This window comes from Geotrypetes seraphini, chromosome 2, assembly GCF_902459505.1.
Source record: "Geotrypetes seraphini chromosome 2, aGeoSer1.1, whole genome shotgun sequence".
Lineage (NCBI taxonomy): Eukaryota > Metazoa > Chordata > Amphibia > Gymnophiona > Dermophiidae > Geotrypetes > Geotrypetes seraphini.
Genome location: NC_047085.1, coordinates 352,354,286 through 352,376,425, shown reverse-complemented (window position 1 = coordinate 352,376,425; position 22,140 = coordinate 352,354,286). Strand labels below are relative to the sequence as shown.

The following is a 22,140-nucleotide window of genomic DNA, read 5'->3' as shown; positions in this document are numbered from 1 at the left end:
GGGGAACAGAGAGAAGAAGATGGATACCAAACCAATAAGGGGTGGGAGGTGGGAGGAGAGATGGAAGGGGGAGGCAGACAGTCTCTGGAAGGGGCAGACAGTGGATGGAGGAAGAGAATGACAAGAAGATGAGGAAAGCAGAAACCAGATGACAAAGGTATTAAAAAAATCTATCTTATTCATTTTTTTGCTTTTGTATATATTAATATTGTAGCTATGTTGATAAATGTTTATAAATAGAAAATGGAAATAAAATGATTCTTTTATTGGACTAATTTTAATACATTTTTGACTAACTTTCAGAGACCAAATTCTCCTTCCTCAGGTCAGGACAGGATATTGTAACAACACTATACTTTACTGACCTGAGGAAAGAGGTTTTGACTAGAGAATGGCACGGGGACAAATTTGTCCCTGTCCCCGCAGGAACTCAATTTCCCCATCCTGTCTCCATGAATTTTGTCGATGTCGCTGCCCCATTCCTGTAAGCTCTGCCTTAACCGCAAAAGCCTTAAACACTTATGATTTTAAAGTGTTTGAGGCTTGTGCAGATGAGGATGGAGCTTGCAGGAATGGGACACAGATAGGAAAAGAACTCACGGAGACGGGACAGGAGTGAGTTCCCGTGGGGACAGGGAAAAATTTGTCCCCATGTCATTCTCTAGTTTTGACCTCTGAAAGCTAATTAAAAAATGCATTAGTCCAATATGGCTAAAGGGCTGTCAGGTAGGATTTTCCTCTTTGCGGATGATGCTAAAATCTGCACTAGAGTAGATAAAAGGATGGAGTCAGTCAAGAGGAACACTATTAAAATGGTACGTGGTAACCAGAGCTGAGATTGTGATGTCATGATGCCTCATTCCACCAATAACAGTCAGCCTCATCAATGATATCACAATGGCTTGATTGCTATACTGCCTTTTTCTGTAAGGTTACAGTCAAAGAGGTTTACATATTTTGGACAGGGACAATGAAGTGTTAAGTGACTTGACCAGAGTCCCAAGGAGCTGCAGTAGGAATCGAACTCACAACCTCAGGTACGTGGTCTTTGTCCAAACTTAAAGTATGTATACTTTGGAGGAAAAGTGGGAGAGGGGAGATGTGATAGAGACGTTTAAATACCCATGTAGCATAAATGCGCATGAGGTAAGTCTCTTTCATTTGAAAGGAAGCTCTGGAATGAGAGGGCATAGGATGAAGTTAAGAGGTGATAGGCTCATGAGTAATCTAAGGAAATACTTTTTTACAGAAAGGGTGGTAGATGCATGGAACAGTCTCCCGGAAGAGGTGGTGGAGACCGAGACTGTGTCTGAATTCAAGAAAACGTGGGATAGACACATGGGAGCCCAGCTACACAAATCTTTTTACCCACCATGGCCAGATTTTCAGGTCTCAAAAATGATGGATCACAAACTATGTTTATGCTTATTTATGTTTATTGGAGGCTTCTATACCTCTACTACTGACTGGGGAGTCAATTCAGAGTGGTTTGCATGAGCTTCAGTAAAGGTGTTACAATACATTAACTTCGGTAATGGTAATACAATACATAAGTTAAATATAAAATTTGAATATTGTCCAAAATATCCAGAATTGGTTATTTCCTTGCTATGATCTACAAGTCAACCCGCCCTAAAAACATTGAGAGCATATGCATGAGAAAGATTCTTACAACAGAGACCTGTTGTACAATCAAGATTCCACTATTACTGTCTGCAAATGTGGAAGGTGACTATTTGAAATCATGCAGCCCTGAGACGTTTGCTGGGGCTTTCTTTCATCATTCAGATCCATGTATGACTGCTCTCAGAAAAGCTACTGCTATTGTAGCAATACTATACAAGTCTTAGAAAATTATCTTGAAACTGGGACATCACATCCAATATTGTTAAGTCATTTATTGGACATTAAAGTGATTTATGTATGATTTAACAAACCTTGCAGGCAAAGGAGGGTCAGCTTTTCCAGCCACCAGCCAGGAAGATCTGTGATAGGCATATCTGTATCTTTTATTATCCACAGGAACGATATCCATTAGTACAATGTACTTTGCCTCAGGATCTACTCCTGAAAATGAAACCCGGATGGTGGGAAACATTCTCCTGAAATAAATAAACAAATAAAAGCAGGCATTATGTACTGTATGCTACCTCCAAAACACTTGTCTTTCTATCTCTTTGAGAAAGAGCCTCTGCAATGACATCAATGATCAACCAATACAATTATCCCTATAAATTTGACATCTTCACTTGTACAGCAAATAGAGTTTACTGAATGCTGAATTATCTATGGTTAATTAAGCAGAACATCCTCCTAATTTAACATCTCACTGACATCACCCTGTATACTGACATTTATCAAAAGTGAATTCAATGGATATTAGTGACTTGTGAAGATGCAAGTTATTTGCATATGAATGAATGAATAATGAAAGTGAAGTGGAGTGGCCTAGTGGTTAGAACCCCTGCCTCAGCACCCTGAGGTTGTGGGTTTAATTCCCATACTGCTCCTTGTGACCGTGGGCAAGACACTTAACATTCCACTGGCCCAGGTATCGTAGTTAGATTTTGAGCCTGCCAGGACAGATAGGGAGAAATACTTAAGAGTACCTGAATATAAACTGCTTTGAATAGAAGTTTATAAGAAAAGTAAATAAAATAAAAATACACACATGCTTATACATCCATATTCAAACATACTAATGTGACAGATGTCACAGACCAATCAGTGGTTCTTCCCTTCTAAGCCCCGTTTTAATAGCCAGTATCACAAATAATCACAAATGAAGGTCAGTGAAATCTACAGTTTAGAAAATGACAGGCCTGGATTCTATAAATATCGTTGTCATACACCTAAAAAATGACCACTGATCGCATGACAGTCGCACAATGGTGCTATTTATAGAATCAGGACTTTGTGAATGATAGGTGCCAGAAATGTAGTCCAGGGTTTTCAAGGTCTACATTTTCAGTGCCTACTTTTCACATGAATCATGGCTATGGAAGCACTTTACGACATCTAACGCTACTTGGACTTCTAGTGATGGCTAAATGAAGGTGCCCACCTACAACTAAGAAATCTAACGATGGCTATGTTTAAAAGTAGGCGTGGTTATGGGCAAAGAATAGGTGTGGTTGAGTTAGGTTATCATTAGGTGTCTGACATAGGCACTAGAGAATGACACAGGGACCATTTACCGCAATAAACCATGGCCACCACTGTAAATCTGCAGTAATGGAGACATTTGCAACTGGTTTACCATGGGAATGAGGACTAGACCTTCTACTGCCCCATGGGAGGTAAAAAAATTACGCCCATGTCAGACTTGCCATCTCCTCCCCAGCTCCTCTTGCGCCTATTTTACCTTCAGCCATGCCACGATGAAGACAGAAGGAACCCAAAAACAAAGCCTGAGACCAATGTGATTTGAAGAATAAAATTACCAGACAATGAAAGGTAGAAAAAATTTGATTTATTTTATATTTTGTGATTAGAATTTTTCAGATTTGAAATATGTATCCAGCTAGAGCTGGTATTAGAAATAACTGGGAGTGCAAAGCCCAGGCTGTGCTTCTTTAGCTTCCAGCTGGCTTAGAGCTCTCTCTCTGACCAGGGGGCAGTTGCCCTAGTTGCTATCCCCTAACACCATTCCTGCCACGTGTGACTGAAGTATTCTGTTAGCTTGATTTAGTTTTCACAATAGTGGAGGGGATATTTGTGAAAGGGAGGGGAGACAGGGGTTTTGTTGATCCTTGCTCTGTATTATTTGTGTTTATAAAATGACAATTATACAGAATATTGTCTCTTTTTATACTTTAATAAAATAAGTTCAGTATAAAATCATAACTATTCGAGGCTTGTGCAGATGGGATCTGATAGTTGGCAAGGCTGAGCCTTGGGACTGAGCTTGCAGGGACGGGGACCGAGCTCAAGGGGACAGGGCGGGAACAGTGATACATTTTTTCCCCGTGTCATTCTCTAATGGGCACCACCAAATTAACCTCCCCATTTTGCAAAACCATAGCGCGGTTTGTAGTGCCGGCCATGGTGGTAAAAGCTCCGATGCTCATAGAAATTCCATGCTATGGTTTTGTAAGGGGGGTGGAGGTAGGTGCCTGAAAAGCCTGCTTAATGGAGTGGTGCCTTTGTCTAGAACACTCAAATATCAGCCAAAAAGCGAAAATGGAATAAAACAAAATTTTCAACTAGAAATCCAACATAGGGTTTATCACGGTAGAATGCTAAATAAAGGAAAAAGATCTCAGAATTCCACTCCAGAAGATCATGCACTCTAACATAAGCTACAGTGTGAAGGGTGTTTTCTTTCATTGATCCAAAAACCTTTGAATTCTATATTGTGACAAAACACCTTAATATTTTAAATCTTTTTTGGTGCTTTGTATTTGCAGAAATCACATTCACCTTTCAGTATAAAATATTTATTTATCCACAATTTTTTTTTCTTTTTATATTATTATCGTATATTGCTAAAAGGGCTTATTTCAAAAGTTAATGAAAGTACTTATCTTGTGCGTCTTGTGTTGCAGTGTAACTTTACTGCTCAATAAATGCCAGCTCGTCAGCTGAATGAATACTGAATCTGCCGACGGAGCCCGTTTCGCCTTATCACATCGGGCTTTCTCAAGGCACAAAACGTCCCACAGATGCAAATTTTATTTAACCCTCTTTGCAAAGGGACCTCAACTGAATGTTCATTTTCGGCAAAGGTTTCCCAGAGTTGGTTGGGGACTGTCTGCACCAACGACAATATATTACTTTGCTGTTTGAAGTTTATGTGGAGTTTTTTTTGTTTTTTTTTAATGACTAATGATTAAGCTGTGCCTGTCTGATTTGGAGTGTATGTGTATTTAACAGAGCGCAGTGTATACCAGGGGTCTCAAAGTCCCTCCTTGAGGACTGCAATCCAGTCGGATTTTCAGGATTTCCCCAATGAATATGCAAAGCAGTGCAATGCACATAGATCTCATGCATATTCATTGGGAAAATCCTGAAAACCCAACTGGATTGCGGCCCTCAAGGAGGGACTTTGAGACCCCTGGTGTATATTAAGGTCTTATTTCTCCACTTAGTAATGTTGGCAGCAGCTCCCCCTAAACTATCTGGAAGAAAGTGGTGTTTAATTGATTAGTTGGTAATTGAAATCACCCATTCGTATTGTGTTACCCAATTTGTTAGCCTCCCTAATTTCTGATAACAGCATCTGTCCATTCATCCTGGGCAGGTGGACAGTAATACACTCTTAGCACTATCCTTTTCCCCTTCACGCATGGGATTTGTACCCACAGGGATTCCAAGGTGTGTTTCTGCTCCTGTAGAATTTTCAGTCCATTCAATTCAAGGCCATCTTTAACATATAACTCTACGCCTCTACCGATTCGATCCACCCTATCGCTGCACTATGGGGTCCTTTTACTAAGGGGCGCTAACCGATTTAGTGCACGCTAACTGATTTAGCGTGCGCTAAATGCTAAGGCGCCCATAGAATATAATGGGTGCCTTACCATTTAGCACATGCTACATCGATTAGCGTGCGCTAAATCAGTTAGCGCACACTAAATCGGTTAGCGCCCCTTAGTAAACGGACCCCTATAGTTTGTATCCCGGTATGACAGTGTCCAACCCAGATTCCAAGCACCTAGCTAGATCTCAAGTAGTAAAACAGATTTTATGCTGCTTATCCTAGGAATAAGCAGTGAGTAAATTATCCAAACCTTTTTTAAACCCTAAGCTAACTGATTTCACCACATTCTTCAGGTAATAGGGAAATCTATTTCTGTGAAGGAAGCATAAGCACAGCACCCAATGAATCATAATCTCAATTCCAATAACAACTTTCCAGAAAGAAAGCCAGTTTCTATATTTTTTTTGTTATTTTCTAGAGATTATGGGCTCCTTTTACAAAGGTGCGTTAGGGCCTTAACGCGCGGAATAACGCACGCTAAAATGCTGCGTGCGCTAGCCGCTACCGCCTCCTCTTGAGCAGGCGGTAGTTTTTGGGCTAGCATGTGTAATAGCGTGCGCTAAAAACGCTAGTGCACCTTTGTAAAAGGAGCCCTATATGTCAGTGTTTAAATGGGGGTGGGGAGGGGAACACACATCATGTCTCAAAGGCATTATTATATTCCAAGGAAAATAACTTTTTTTCTAGGATGATCCAAAGGAAAAAAGAAAATCTGGTCCTCAGCATTTCCCACTAGATCTCAATACAAGTTTTCTTTTAATTTGAATATCTTTATTGTAATTTACCACAGAGAAGCTACAAAACTCAAAACAATATGACAAAACTAAATCATTAACAAAAGACTACATTCAAATAACCTCGCAAGTATTATTTATCAAATAATGATCCAACAACTCCCATTTATTTACCCTTTTAGGAAACAGAATGCCTCTTTCCTCAAGTACTGTATCTTCTCAGATTTCCTAAATAGACAAACTTAGGCCTCCTTTTACGAAGCGGCGTTAGGCTTTTTTTTTTTATTGCCAGCCACGGCGGTAAAAACTCCAACACTCATAGGAATTCTATGAGCATTGGAGTTTTTATCGTCCTGGCCATTGATAAAGTCTAATGCGGCTTCATAAAAAGGGGGGTTAATGCTGCAATAAATTTATAGGCAATGATTTACAATAACCTTCAGAGCAGCAGTGATTAAAAAAAATAAAAAAAGAAATTTTTTACGTTTTAGAATGGTAGCAGAAAAAAATTAAAGACTTCCAAATAATCGCCTTATACAATAAAATAATATCAATACAAAAGTCCCCTAATTATATATATGGTACCAAGATTTCAGCACCAAAATGTTTCAATCTGGTTGCAAATTAATTAGCTTCTGAGCCAATTAATTGCAATTAATTGATGTTTCCAATTACTGTGACCAATTGAAATTTGGGCGCAAATCTCCACACACACCTAAAATCCCCTAGCATACAACTTGAAAGGGTCATGCCCGGGGAGTGGCAGGGGTGTTGCTAAGGCTATGCACATAGTTATAGAGTAGCCCCATTTCCATGCCAAAATATTCAGTTGGGCACTGGCATTTAAACCAGATTTCAGCTGGTGTAAAAACTGGTGCCCAACTTATGGTAGCAAAATGGGCTTTAAGCACTATTATATATGAGGTTTCTTCAAAAAGTTTCCGAACTTATATTTTCACGGGAAATGGTTGAGGCGGGAGAAGTGGTAAGAGGGTGTATCATAGAATGTCATGTGACTAGTCAGTCAGGCAACTGGCTCACCTTGCAGGTAGTGATATAATTTGCAAATTGAGATATGTAATAAATAATATTAAAAAAAAAATAAAAAGTGTGGAAACTTGTAAATGGTTCTTAACCTGGAGTGTTGTTTACAGAATAGAGTTCTGTGCTGATATTTTCTAGCACCAAAATGTTGATACCATTTATAGAATGTACTCCAATATATCTATAATCCTTTGCCATACATCCTTAATGAAGGTTTGAAAAATGGGACATTCATAAATCAAATGAGACCCAATTGACCCCCTTTACTAGATCAGCAAGAATCACTGGAGGCACTCCTACTTACAAAAGCACATAAGAGTTGCCATACTGGGACAGACTGAAGGTCCATCAAGCCCAGTATCCTATTTCCAACAGAGGCCAATCCAAGTCACAAGTACATTGCAAGATCCCATGAAGTAAAACAGATTTTATGCTGCTTATCCTAGGAATAATCAGTGGATGTCCCCCAAGTCCATCTTAAAAATGGGCTTATGGATTTTTATTTTAGGAACATAAGAACATAAGCAGTGCCTCCGCCGGGTCAGACCATAGGTCCATCCTGCCCGGCAGTCTGCTCCCGCGGCGGCCCAAACAGGTCACGACCTGTCTGAATCACCAGAAGGGGCTCCCTTGCCACCTTGGTTTCTCATTGAAGTCCTATCTTCCCATCGTAGTCCTAACCCTCCGGTCTTGCACATGCACGACCTTTTGGGTTTCTATACTTATTACCTGGTTAGCTTTCTATACTTGTGTTACATCCCAGCTCCTCCCTCAGTATCCCACGATCCCTTTATCCCTCAGGAATCCGTCCAATCCCTGTTTGAATCCCTGTACCGTACTCTGCCTGATCACTTCCTCCGGTAGCGCATTCCAAGTGTCCACGACCCTTTGGGTGAAAAAAAACTTCCTTGCATTTGTTTTGAACCTATCTCCCTTCAGTTTCTCCGAATGCCCCCTCGTACTTGTTGTCCCCTTCAGTCTGAAGAATCTGTCCCTATCCACCCTCTCTATGCCCCTCATGATCTTGAAGGTCTCTATCATATCTCTCCTGAGCCTCCTTTTTTCCAGAGAGAAGAGCCCCAGCCTATCCAACCTCTCGGCGTATGGGCAGTGTTCCAGCCCTTTTACCAGTTTCGTTGCTCTCCTTTGGACTCTCTCAAGTACCGCCATGTCCTTCTTGAGGTGTGGCGACCAATACTGAACGCAGTATTCCAGATGTGGACGCACCATCGCTCGATACAATGGCATGATGACTTCCCGCGTCCTGGTTGTTATGCCCCTCTTTATGATGCCCAGCATCCTGTTGGCTTTTTTCGAGGCTGCTGTGCACTGTGCAGATGGCTTCAGTGATGCATCCACCAGCACACCCAAGTCTCTCTCAAGTCTGCTGTCTCCCAACAATGCCCCCCCCCAATTTGTAGTTGAACAATGGGTTCTTTTTCCCTATATGCATGACCTTGCATTTTTCCACGTTAAAGCGCATTTGCCATTTGTTTGCCCAGTCTTCCAGCTTGTCCAGGTCCCTTTGCAGGTCCTCACACTCCTCCCTGGACCTAACTCTACCGCACAGTTTGGTATCGTCTGCAAATTTTATAACCTCGCACTTTGCCTCCTTTTCCAGGTCATTGATAAATATGTTGAAGAGTAACGGCCCCAGCACCGATCCCTGTGGCACACCGCTCGTGACTCCCCGCCAGTCAGAATATTGGCCCTTCACTCCGACCCTCTGCAGTCTACCCGACAACCAGTGCTTGATCCATCTGTGCACATCCCCTCCCACCCCGTGGTTCCACAGCTTCCTAAGCAGCCTTTCATGTGGCACCTTGTCGAAAGCCTTTTGAAAATCGAGGTAAATGATGTCTATGGGTTCCCCATTGTCCACCCGACTGCTTATTCCCTCAAAGAAGTACAGAAGGTTCGTTAGGCACGACCTTCCCTTACAGAATCCGTGCTGGCTTGTTCTCAGTAGGCCATTCCTCTCGATGTGCTCGCAAATGCCGTCCTTGATCATAGCTTCCACCATCTTCCCTATAATTGAAGTCAGGCTCACCGGCCTGTAGTTCCCGGGGTCACTCCTCGATCCCTTCTTGAAGATAGGTGTGACATTCGCCAATTTCCAGTCCTCTGGTACCTCACCAGTTTTCAAGGATAGGTTGCAAACATGCTGGATTGTGCCCGCTATTTCTTGTCTTAGTTCCTTCAGAATCCTTGGGTGGATCCCGTCCGGGCCCAGTGATTTACCGCATTTTAACCTGCCTATCTGTTTGAGGACATCCTCCTTACTTACCTCTATGTGCTCCAATTTTTCGGCCTGTTCCCCACTCATGAGCTCCTCTGAGTCCGGTATATTAGATGTGTCTTCGCTCGTGAAAACCGACGAGAAGAACGTGTTCAACCTCTCAGCTACCTCTTTATCCTCCTTAATCACTCCCTTCCTATCCCCATCGTCCAACGGCCCCACCTCCTCTCTCGCTGGTCGCTTCCCCTTTACGTAACTGAAGAATGCCTTGAAGTTTTTCGCCTCCCTGGCCAGCCCCTCTTCGTATTCCCCTTTCGCTTTTCTAACCTCTTGGTGGCATTCCTTTTGGCATTTCCTGTGCGCCTGGTGATTTTCCTCCGTTGGGTCCTTTTTCCATCTCCGGAAGGATACTTTTTTGTCATTTATTGCCCTCAAGTTATCCAAACCTTTTTTAAACTCAGCAAAGCTAACCACTTCACCACATTCTCTGGCAATGAATTCCAGAGTTTAATTACACATTGTTTTAAATCAATTATTTAGTAGCTTCATTGCATCCCTCCTAGTTCTAGGGCCTGTTTTACAAAGCCGCGCAGCAACGGCCCCGAAGCCCTTTAAATCTCTATGGGCTTCGGGGCCGTTACCACGCTGCAGCCGCTAGTGCGGCTTTGTAAAACAGGCCCCTAGTATTTTTAGAAAGAGTAAACAAATAATTCACATCTACCCATTCCACTCTACTCAGTGTTTTATAGACCTCTACCATATCTCTCCTGAGGCATTGCAGCCTTTCCTCATCCCATCTCTTTCATCATTGTCACCCTTCTCTATGCCTCTTCTAATTCCACTATATCTTTTTTGAGATGCGGCAACCAAAATGGCACACAGTATTCGAGGTGTGGTCGCACCATGGAACAATACAAAGGCATTATAGCATTCCCATCTCTGTTTTCCATTCCTTTCCTTATAAATCCTAACATTATTTTATTTATTTATTTATTTATTTATTTATTTAGAGAAATTATTATCCGCTTATCTCCTAAGCGGCTTACAAGGAAACATATACAGTAGAGGTCAAATTTTGTTTACATTGTTCAACAAAAAAATTGTAGTCATTCTCAAACATTTTATTGGATGTCAGAGGGACAGCTAAAGCTAAGAGGAAAAAAATGAGCCTTAAGTAATTTTCGAAATAGCAGTATCATATTTGCTTCCTTAGCCATCACTGCGCACTGAGGGTTTCAGCATATCCTCAACAATGATACCTAGATCTTTTTCCTGGATGATGATTATTACAGTAAAACCCTGCATCACGTAACTATATACAAGTCTATAAACTCTGTAATTAATTCAAATATATCTCTCTTACTAAGTAGGATCATATTATAATAAACACAAGATTGTATGTTTAATGTGCAAGAGGCTAGTGGCATCTCTTCAATAGAATATAGTAATAAATTGTATAAACTATAATTCATCAATAGAAACTGAAGTGCACACCATATTGTACTCTTTGCACAGCTCAAATAAACCCTGTAGTTTATAGATCTTTTCCTGACCTAGCATAAAAATGATTGAATTGGACTGAGCACTAGTACTATGGTAGGTGCAGAGGGTGGTTTTGCTTCAGGTGTGGAGTTGGAGTGGGTCGTGAGGCAGGGCCAAGCCCTGTTTGGGGGGAGGGGGAATTTCCTTATGGTGGCTGAGTGGCTACAGGTTTTCCTCTGGGGGTGTCGGAGGCCATTGGTATCCCTTTAGCTGGTGACAAGCAGAAAGATCTAGTTTCAGTCTTTACATTTCTGGGCTTAAGAGATCAATGAGGTGAATACGGGTCACCAGATTGCCTGGTGATAAGGTGGAACAGCTGAGCAAGTTGATTCAGCAGGTTTTGAGTGTTAGGAAATCCACCTTGCATACAGTGCAGTCCTTTCTCAGCAGACTTAACCTTGCTTGCAGGGTTATGGCTATCGGTAATGCCTTTTTCAGGTGTTTGGTGGTTGCTGTCATGAGGAGTTTTTTTGATTGTGACATGACTGGGTTGATCCAACATGTATTGGTTTGTAAGGACAGGATAGGATACATTTATTTATTAGATGGAGGTCTAGATCTTTTTCTGAATGATTTCCAGGAAGCTGTTGAACATTGGTTGTATTCGAGGGTCATTTAAGGCCACAGCTTCAATTTAGGGGCGGGATCAGTGTTAAATGACACTGGCCCCCTGTTGCGGTCACCCGAGCTACACAATTTTTGGTATCTGAGGGACAAACCATGTGAATAACTATGATGGGTCAAGTGATCCAGGTCTATGAGCACTGACATCCATGCCAGCTATTATGGCCTTAGCTGTTAAGGCGGGGTCAGGACAGAATATGTAGGATATTGCTGCTTAGCTGGCAGGGTGAGTGACAGGTGAAAGGAGGGCTTTCTTTGATATTTGTAGCTTGGGTTAAATAATATATGTGTTGATATAATAAATAAATGAAGCTGTGGCCTTTTTACATTCCACAGTGGTTTCTTGTAATGTTATTGGGTATTGAATTGGGGAGGGAGGGATTGAGGGTGGGTGAAGGAGGATTAAAGGAGTCCCAGCTCTTATGGTTAATGCTCCCATAGAAAAGCATCAGGCTGTCAGATACATCAAACAGTTATTAGGATGACCCTTCAGAATTATGCTAATTTGGGTAGTATTTTGGAACCTAGAAACTAGGCCGTCTGATGTCTATAGAATACTGCCATTTTGCAAGCCAGATGATCCCTGTTACTGCATGTTTGCAGCATACTACCTGGAAATAATGGCTCTCAGTGTAAGGACTGCATTGCCAGCATATTCCTTAGCAATCAGAAATCTATCTCTGGGTTCTCCAAAATAGTGGTTAACCAAACTCATGTTCATCTACTGCTTGTCATGAACAGTTTAAGCAACCAAAGAAAATAGCAAGAAATCCAAATAATAATTTCCTACTTAATATTAATGCAAATCTAAAATAGCATAACAAACATATTCCTCCATGCCCTGTTATTGTAAAAGGAGGAAAAGATCTCAGAGGTCCAGAGCTAAGTCTAAAACAGACTGTTCACAATGGACCAAATTTTCTTTCATTGATCAAAAAAACTCCTATATTTTACAAGATCATTTTAATCTGATTTTAAAGTGCAATATTATCTCAATATGGATAATACTCTTTCAACATTTTTTAAACCATTTTAAGTTGACAAACTTGTATATGCTGAACTGACTTAAATCTAGTATGACAAAAGTCATCCATTATCTACCTGAAGACTTGAAGTTTTTATGGAATGATTAACTGACAGACTTAGGCCCTCTTTTACTAAGGTGCGCTAACCGATTAGCGCGCTAATTGATTTAGCGCACGCTAAACGCATGCATGTTAGTCTATGGATATGTTAGCGTTTAGCACGCGCTAATTCGATTAGCGCACCTTAGTAAAAGAGGGGGGTTAGAGTCAGTGACAGATAGTTCAATACATTACTCTTTGATGATCTAATAGCAATTAATACTAACATTTAACGCTTTAACTCTATAACTGGTGTGTTTCTGGGTACGTCAAAAAAGTACATTTCAAACTGTGTGACTGCTCTGTTTAACATATCAATACACCTTCAAAGCTCAATGAATTCCGCAGTCCACTCTGACAACTCGGCTCAGTTGCTCTTGCTTTACCACAATATAAAAATTATCAGTATTATTCATATTGAGATAATATTGTATTTTAAAAATATATGACCAATAAAAGAAAATTTGGTCCATAGTGAGCAGTTTTTGTTTTGGACTTAGCTCTGGAACTCATAAGGCTTTTTCTCCTTTTACAATAACAGGGAAAAGAGGAATTTATTGAGCCATATTATCGCAAATTTGCATTAATACTAAGTAAAAAATTATTATTTGTATATTTTGCTAATTTCTTTGGTTGTTAAAGTATAATATCTAGCAAAGTACTCTGTAATTTGGTTTGCCACAAAGAAAGTTTACATTCATTCATGAGTTTCTCTTTAAAAAGTTTCCTAACCTAATATTTACAGTACCACTTGTACTAAAGGATTTTTTTTTTTTGTCTAGGAGAAAAAAATGTTAGTACATCTGTCCAAGATTCCCAGAATTATCTGAGCAAAGCAAATTACATTTCTCTAAGGGTTGATAGCCTGCGTTTTCACTTCCGATACCACAGAATAAAAATGGCAATCTGACCACCAGCTTATTTGCTCACCTCCCAGATTTGGTAATGATCATCTCAGTGCCCAGGTCGTGGAATTTGTCCCAGAGCTCCTTGGTCTCCAGGCTGCAGGAAATCTTGGCCATTTCCTCACTGGGAACGATGGGGGTGGTGGGAATGAGTGGCTCCGTGCAGAGGGATGAGGGGCTGCCACCGAACTCCCCATGAGGATCCAGGCCAGGCAGCTCACCAAGGGACTGGGCGCAGGGGGATTTCTCCACAAATTGTTCTAAGCGGGGAAGAGAAACATGGATAGTCATGGTTTGGAAACCAAAAGAAAAATAAAAGAAGAGAGAAAGAGATATTAAATTGCAGACCGGTTTTCAAATCACTGGAAACATGTGTTCTTCTTTAACAAATTGTCTGCATAAACTATTCCTAAAGTGAGAAAGAAATCACAGTTCAGATTTCTCCTTCCCCCACAAGAATCCATTTTACCAACAGGGGAAGTATTTCTGCATTAAGTAATGGATGCAAAGAACAACCCATTTTTCTGGATCTGGATTTTAAGCCTAAAAACAGATTATAATGGGTGACCATTGATTTCCTTTTCTCCTCAGTCGAACATGTGAACACAGATAAGAAAACAGAGTCAAAATGATTACTAAATAACACTGGATCTATGTCAGAGCCAGTGTACAACAGACACGGTGTAAAAAGGTTTTATTAATAGCTTAGAAAGTTAAAAAAGCCTCTGGTACATTCCCCCTAGAATGAGAGGATAATGGGGCAGCATGTTTAATATTTTGGGTGAATAAGAGTTCTACATTGAAAACCACTTTCAAAATAACAAAGAGAAATTACATTAATTTCTCAAATGGACAGCCAATTTGGTTGCATTGGAAGTACTGTTAAAAACAGACCATAAAGATAACTAAATCCCATTAACATGCAAACTATTCTGCACATATGCTGCCCATATATATATCTTTTACTTTGTGAGTTTGTTGTGTTCATTAAATGTAGAAAATATCTTATAACAGAGCAGATAATCAAATCATTGAATAACTTCCTGTATTCTTGTACAAGGGCCCCCTATAAAATTCTTAGCACAATCAAGAAGAGAATGATGTGGAGCCATGAAACTTACAAGTTATTTCACACTTTTCATTTCACTTCATTGAAAAGAAGTGTGTCAAGAAAACTGTAGAACAACTTGCAAGTTTCATGGCTCCACATCATTCTCTTCATGGTCAGCAGCCCCTGCTAAGTAGGGCCTATATGAAGTGTGATGATAAATTTTTTTTAAATAGCTGCAGTCAATCTGGTTGGTCATTTTCTTTCCTGATTAAACAGATACCAGTAAAACTCGGGAGGAGCAGCTGGGAAACTGGTCTTAAGCAAAATACAAAAATACTGACTTTTGTCCTTCACAAAAGAGAAGGAAAAAAAGCAACTCTTCCAGTTAACCTTGGCAATTCTAAGCTAAAAATTGTATGTGTGCGTTTAAAAAGCTGTAGTTTGATATAATTTTGCTGTTTAAAAAAAAAAAAAAACCCCAATCCAAACAAACCCGATTTTCAGATAGAAGTGTAACAAAACTGTGATAGAGAGCCATCCCGCCCTTCAAATGAAAATGAGTTTCTTTAATGAGCGATAGCTACAATTAAATATGATTTTGTTTTAATTTTTAGAAGTAAAGCCTTAAATATTACTGTCTTCCTCTGCTTCATTTTTAAAACTTTTCATCTATAAGAAAAGTAAAAGCAGAAGCAGATTTTGAAATATCTGGTCTTCAGTCTCTTTGGCTTATTAATAATGATCACTTTTTATTTTCTTTCATTAAAAAAAAGGAAATATCCCAGGGGCTGCTGAAAAGATCTCAGCCCAAGAAGAAAATGATGTGGAGCCAATGAAACTTTCAAGTTATTCTACACTTTTCTTGACACTTTTCGTTTCATTTCATATGATTGAAAAGAAAAGTGTCAAGAAAAGAGTGGAATAACTTAAGTTTCATGGCTCCACATCATTCTCTTCTTGATGGGGCCTGAGAACTTTTCAGTGGCCCCTAGTATTGTGATGTCATAATGCCTCATTCCACCAAAGCATAAGAGACAACCTCATCTGTGATGTCACAATGGCTTGGTTTCCCTATACTTGTGCTCATGTACTAGATGCATTTGCCTCATTAAAATGAAGTGTCAAGAAAAGTGTGGAATAACTCGTAAGTTTCATGGCTCCGCATCATTGTCTTCTTGGTTGGGCTGAGAACTTTTCGGCGGCCCCTCTCTGATGACAGCTCTAAACTAACTCCAAAAGTATGTGATCAGTAGAATTTGAGTTTGCAAAACAGCTGAAAGCTGAGTACCTGAAGTAGGTAAACTAGGAATGGATTTTCTAATACTTGTAGTAGATAAACTTAATTGGGAGCATCAACGTCCGGTTCTCAGAGAGTAAAAGGAATCGCACTGCTTTATTAAATCTTCCCATGTGCCCTGCATAAAAAGCGACTGAACTGGCTATACTGACTTTTTGTATTATGCCTTCTATGTACACCTGCATCCAGAAGGATTGGCGATGTTTGTCAAGTTGAAGTTCTGATTCTACTTTTTGCTGGTAAGTCCTTCTTTAACGTGTGTGACTGGAAGATCCCAATAAATTATAAGTGTGCATTTTTTTTTTTTTTTTTTTTACAATTAGTTGAGAGGCTTGTAGCAGAAAAGAAATGAAACTGCCTCAGACTAATTTCTCCCTAGTCCCTTTGAGCTTATGAACTCTGCGTTTAAAGTACCGTAGGGAACAAAATGAAACAGAAAAAAAAAAGCCCATAAATATTTCTCTTTTAGGCTAGATTCGGTTAATTATAACTTTTGTTTTCTTTAAAGTGTACTCCATATTCATTCACCAGCATTTGTAGAAATCAGAAAATGAAGCTGAAATGCAGCAGGACTGAAAGATATATTCTATTTCTTTTAGGTTTGGGTTTTTTTATTTTTACTCTATTCCACAATTCTTAAGGAAGGTTAAAAAAGTTCCTAAACCAATGGTGTAATGGAAATCTGAGGAATTTAGAAAATGGGCACTGGCTAATGTTTAGAGCAACTTCTACTACGAATGATGGCAGTAATAAAAAGATATTTTGTCGATAAGGATGACCTATTTAACTGGAACCAGAAGAAAATGCCTTCCAGTGATTTTCGAAAGCATTACAGAAATTACAGCATAAATACTCCAGAAGGAAAAAGAATCCCCCCCCCCCATTCCACCAGTTATTTTATTTTCTTACTGACTAAAATATAGTTTAAAGATAATGATAAATGTCATCTCTCCATCTAATAAATTTGTTATACAAGAATGATTGATTAAATCCATCATATAACTCAGTAACTGCAAAAGACGTCCTCCCCTCCCAGCCCCACAAACCCTTATTTCTTTATTCTTCAGACCTTCCCTAGCTAATAAATCCTGTTTCGTTGAATGGATAAGACAATAATGGTTGTTTCAATAAGCATCTAGCACTCACAACAGGAAAATAACCCAATCCATGTTTATTTTTACGAGGACGGGTGCTTCTGGCTAAGGCATAACTGCATCCTAGTTGAGAAAAGTAAGGATCACAAGGTTTCTTTCATAAGCCAATAATACTTTTCTGTGTCACCTGTCACCCTAACTTTTCTGTGTCACCCCTTCTCACATTGATTCGATTGCAAAACTTTACCACCAAGCAAAAGAAATAGCACAAGGAGCTTAATATATAACGTTTTGTACTTTACACACGGACTACCCCGCCCCTTTTAAAGAAATCGAATTATTTCACCGATTCAAATTTTGTTATAGCATTTGATTTTGTTGGGGTAGAGGACGTGAAATAGAATTGCACGTGAAATAAACGTCGAAGCGATTTACAGGCCCTGGGGAAACATCGATCGTTTCGTGTGCTTATAATGTCCCCCTTATATAAAACCACAGCAGGCTTTAAAAAAAAATAACATACACACACACACACACTTACCTAGAGGTTTGATGGTGTTTTCTTGGGGTTCTTTTTCCTTGGACGTCCCACTCGACATGAGAGCAGCAATGGAAAAGGCGTTAGCTCTGGAGGAAAGCTGTGGTTTGGGGGAAGCCGTGAATTCCATGATCAAAGGGCAAGCCTAAAAGAAAAAACCACCCAAGAAGTCCTAAAGTGTTTCAGAAGCCACCGAGGGCTAAATGGCATTTACAGAAACGGAGAAATAACTACTCTGACTTGGAAAACAACAACAAAGAAGTTGCTTGCTTGCTAGAATTTAGGACTGAGGAATGAGAAACACCACGGGCACTTTTCTTTTGCATGGGTTTGTGGTGGTTGTTTTTTTTTTTTTAATCTTCCCACCCCTTTTCTTCCTTTCTCCTTTTTCTTAGAGCTGGAACTTGTAGAAAGAAATCTTTAGCTTTGCATGGACCTGATCCCAACCCATTAGTGGAAATCCTGGGGATAAGCAGGCAGAAGGCAGCGAGCCTGCCAGTCTGAAAAATGCCCACTGCACTCAGGCTCAAGCTTTCCTGCCTTAATCCGACTGGCCGAGAGATTCTATCTCCGCTGAGCCAATCAGCTCATGGCTACGTCACTGTTTTCCTGATACCACTGATAAGTGGAGTTTGCAGAAGGGGGGGGGGGGGGGGAGTAGGAGGAAATAAAGGAGCGGAGCCATGGGAGATTGCGTTAGGGTAGCTAAAAGAAAAATGACCTTTATAAAGTTCATCTGGCATTTATTCATAACTGGAGAAAGGGGGAAAAATATAGAAAAGAAAATCCATTCTTTTGGAACTCCAAACAAAATGTTCAGCAAAATTGACTCGATCGTGATATAAACTAGAGGTCAATCGTCATGCGAGGCGTGCAGGAAAAAAAAATGGAAATATCCCAAGCGATGCTCTTCTAGATTGGCTGCTCTAGAAAGTACTGCAAAGCTTATCGGTTTCTTGTCCACCTTAACTTTAACTGTGTCTGTGTAACCTCCAGTATTATTGTTTAACATGAAAGGGCTCCTTTTACCAAGCCGCGTGAGCGGCTTTAGCGCACGTGACTTTTAATCACGCGCTACCCCCGCGCTAGCCGAAAAACTACCGCTTGCTCAAGAGGAGGCCGTAGCGGCTAGCGCGTGCTATTACGCGCGTTAAACCGCTAACACAGCTTCGTAAAAGGAGCCCTAAGGGCTCCTTTTATCAAGCCGCGCTAGCGCGTCGGACATTTCATCGCACGCTAACCCCAGCCGCTGGCACGTTAAACCCCTACCGCAGCTTGATAAAAGGACCCCTAAATGTATCACTTCATTGAGTTTAATCTAAAAACTTTTGTCTTGCTTATCTTGACTAGATTGTAAGCTCCTCGAAGCAGGGACTCTATTAGATGTGACCGTACAACACTGCTTACACATTCCATACATTTTGATAACAATAATAATAAGAAAAATAAAAATGCATCTGTGGTCGGCCATCAAGCTATGTTTACGTATGTGTATGTTATTTTTCGTATACATCGACATGCAAAATAAATCATCTAGAGCTGTGATACAGCAGAGAGAAGTGACAAGGAGTGTCTGCCGCAAACCTTTAATGGCAAACGTGGATCTCTGTTTCTTATTTTTAGTTACAACTTTAATAAGGTGAATTGAACTTCAGTAGAGTGAACAGATTGCGATTGTGCAAAGAAATAGTTACAACAGAAACAACCCAAATGTTAGATTTTTCAGGGGGCGATTTTAAGTATAACATCTTATATAAAGTAATTTAATTACTTATTATGAAGGGGTGGGAAGGGAGGGAGATAAGATTTTATGACTGGTATTATTGCTGAATATTAAGTGATATTCTCAATGTGCAAATGTGTTTAGGTATTATCACACTTATTGTAAATATAAAAATGAATAAAGATTTACAAAAAAAAAAAAAAAAAGAAAATAGGAAAAAGTAAATATTTTTTTTTTTAAATACGAGTATGCAAACCGTTATGTATAAAAGAAGCTGAAACGTAACTGGACTTCTGTTAACTCAGATTTACAGTTTGAAATCTTTAGGTCTTTTATTTACAGCTTTAGGTCTTTTATTTACACTTTTCTCTTTGTGTAAATTGGTATTTTATATTTATGCGTATGATATATGGCCCGTAGTACATTAACCATTTGAGGGGATCCTGAACTATTGGAAGCATGAGTTTATCCCAGCACTGATTGACACTTGTAGAAGAAAGGGAAAAGGAAAAGAGATGGGATTTGATATACAAGCAGTTTACATATTAAATACAGATACTAATTTGTGCCTGGGACAATGAAATTCTGACTACTGAAACTTGTGTTCACTTATCTCCCCACCCCACCCCCAACTGGAAATTGTTATTTTGTTTTTTGGTTGTTTTTTTTTTTTTTTTTTTTTGGGGGGGGGGGAGTTGCCAGCTGGGGATAGACAGATCACTCACAGAGAGGGAGCCAGAATACTGCCGATTTACTGTAACAGTCACAAACCACCTCACCAAAATGGGTCCCACGTTTCGCTTTGTTTTCACTGTGAAGCCTGTGACAGTCTCAAAGTCCCTCCTTGAGGGCCGCAATCCAGTCGGGTTTTCAGGATTCCCCCAATGACTATGCATGAGATCTATGTGCATGCACTGCTTTCAATGCATATTCATTGGGGAAATCCTGAAAACCCGAGTGGATTGCGGCCCTCAAGGAGGGACTTTGAGATCCTTTCCTAAACTGTTTGCAACTCAATTCAGTGTCTTGCTACTGCATAGGTGTGGCCACAGGGAAGCCTGTCTGAAAGCAAGGAGTGATATTTCCATATCTTTTATTTCTTCAACATTTATTCTTTCAAGTTGATCAGCTTTAATTTACGGACATTTTTGGAATCAACCAATACGAAGTATAATAACTTTTCTCTCCATCACCTTCCCCCCCCAACCCCCCCCCCACTATGACGTCACTTTCTATGTGCGCATATATGTATGTACACTCTTAAGCAGTGGCGTACCTAGGGGGGGGCGGGGGGGGCGGGCCGCCCCGGGTACCAGCCCTAAGGGGGTGTTCCCGGCCTTGCCGTTCAGTCCCCCGCCACCCCCGAAGGACCGCTCGCCCCCCTGGCCTCCCCGCACCACCTATGAACAGCCGCAGCAGGATCGCGAAGTCAGCGTCAGCATCCCTGCGCTGCTTCCTACGACGCGATCCCGCCCCTCCTCTGACGTCAGAGGAGGGGCGGGACCGTGGCGCAGGAAGCAGCAGGGATGCTGACGCTGACTTCGCGATCCTGCTGCGGCTGTTCATAGGTGGTGCGGGGAGGCCAGGGGGGCGAGCGGTCCTTCGGGGGTGGCGGGGGACTGAACGGCAAGGCCGGGAACACCCCCTTAGGGCTGGTACCCGACGCTGACTTCGCGATCCTGCTGCGGCTGTTCATAGGTGGTGCGGGGAGGCCAGGGGGGCGAGCGGTCCTTCGGGGTGGGTCGGGGCATCAGGCCTTCAGGGTGGGGCGGGCGGGCAGGCAAGCAGGCTTTCAAGGGGGAGGGGGTGACAGGCAGGCAGGCAGGCCTTCAAGGGGGGACAGGCCTTCGGGGGGGGGGTGCAGACATTCAAGGGGTGCAGGCCTTCAAGGGGGGCAGGCAGGCCTTCAGGGGGGTGCAGACCTTCGGGGGGGTGTAGGCCTTTGGGGGGGTGCAGACCTTCAAGGGGGGAAAGGCAGGCAGGCCTTCAAGGGGGGGACAGGCCTACAAGGGGGGGGGGACAGGCCTACAAGGGGGGGGACAGGCCTACAAGGGGGGGGGACAGGCCTTCAAGGGGTGGTGCAGGCCTTCAAGGGGGGGTGCAGGCCTTCAAGGGGGGTGCAGACCTTCGGGGGGGGTGTAGGCCTTTGGGGGGGGTGCAGACCTTCAAGGGGGGAAAGGCAGGCAGGCCTTCAAGGGGGGGACAGGCCTACAAGGGGGGGGGACAGGCCTACAAGGGGGGGGACAGGCCTACAAGGGGGGGGGACAGGCCTTCAAGGGGGGGTGCAGGCCTTCAAGGGGGGTGCAGGCCTTCAAGGGGGAGACAGGCCTTCAAGGGGGAGACAGGCCTTCAAGGGGGGGAAAGGCAGGCAGGCAGGCCTTAAAGGGGGGACAGGCCTACAAGGGGGTGGGACAGGCCTTCAAGGGGGGGACAGGCCTTCGGGGGGGTGCAGACCTTCAAGGGAGTGCAGGCCTTCGGGGGGGGGGGGGTGCAGTCCTTCAGGGGTGGGGTTTAGGCCTTCAGAGGGGGACAGACCTTCGGGTGGGAGGTAAAGTCCTTCGGGGGGTGCAGGTCTTCAGGGGTGGGGTGTAGCCCTTCGGAGGGGGGACAGACCTTCGGGGGAGGGGGGTCCTGGTGTAAAAGTACACAGAGGGAGAGAGGGAAGGGGGGGTTCAAAGATACATGCATATGCCAGACTTTGGGGGTTAGAAATAATGGGTCTAAAAACAGAGGAGTGGGAGAG

At 41.9% G+C, this 22,140-nt stretch overlaps 1 protein-coding gene across 1 annotated transcript in view; it reads right to left on the bottom strand.

Annotated features, from left to right (window-relative positions):
- Window positions 1–18,201, bottom strand: part of TBX20 (T-box transcription factor 20) — a 148,312-nt gene extending 130,111 nt beyond the window's left edge. Inside the window, exons 1-3 of the mRNA XM_033930391.1 lie at window positions 17,678–18,201; window positions 13,720–13,954; window positions 1,938–2,102 (exon numbers count right to left, since the gene is read on the bottom strand). Coding sequence (XP_033786282.1) covers window positions 1,938–2,102; window positions 13,720–13,954; window positions 17,678–17,804 — 527 coding nt within the window. The 5' untranslated portion in view covers window positions 17,805–18,201. The remainder of the gene's footprint in view (window positions 1–1,937; window positions 2,103–13,719; window positions 13,955–17,677) is intronic.
- Window positions 18,202–22,140: the final 3,939 nt, after the last annotated feature.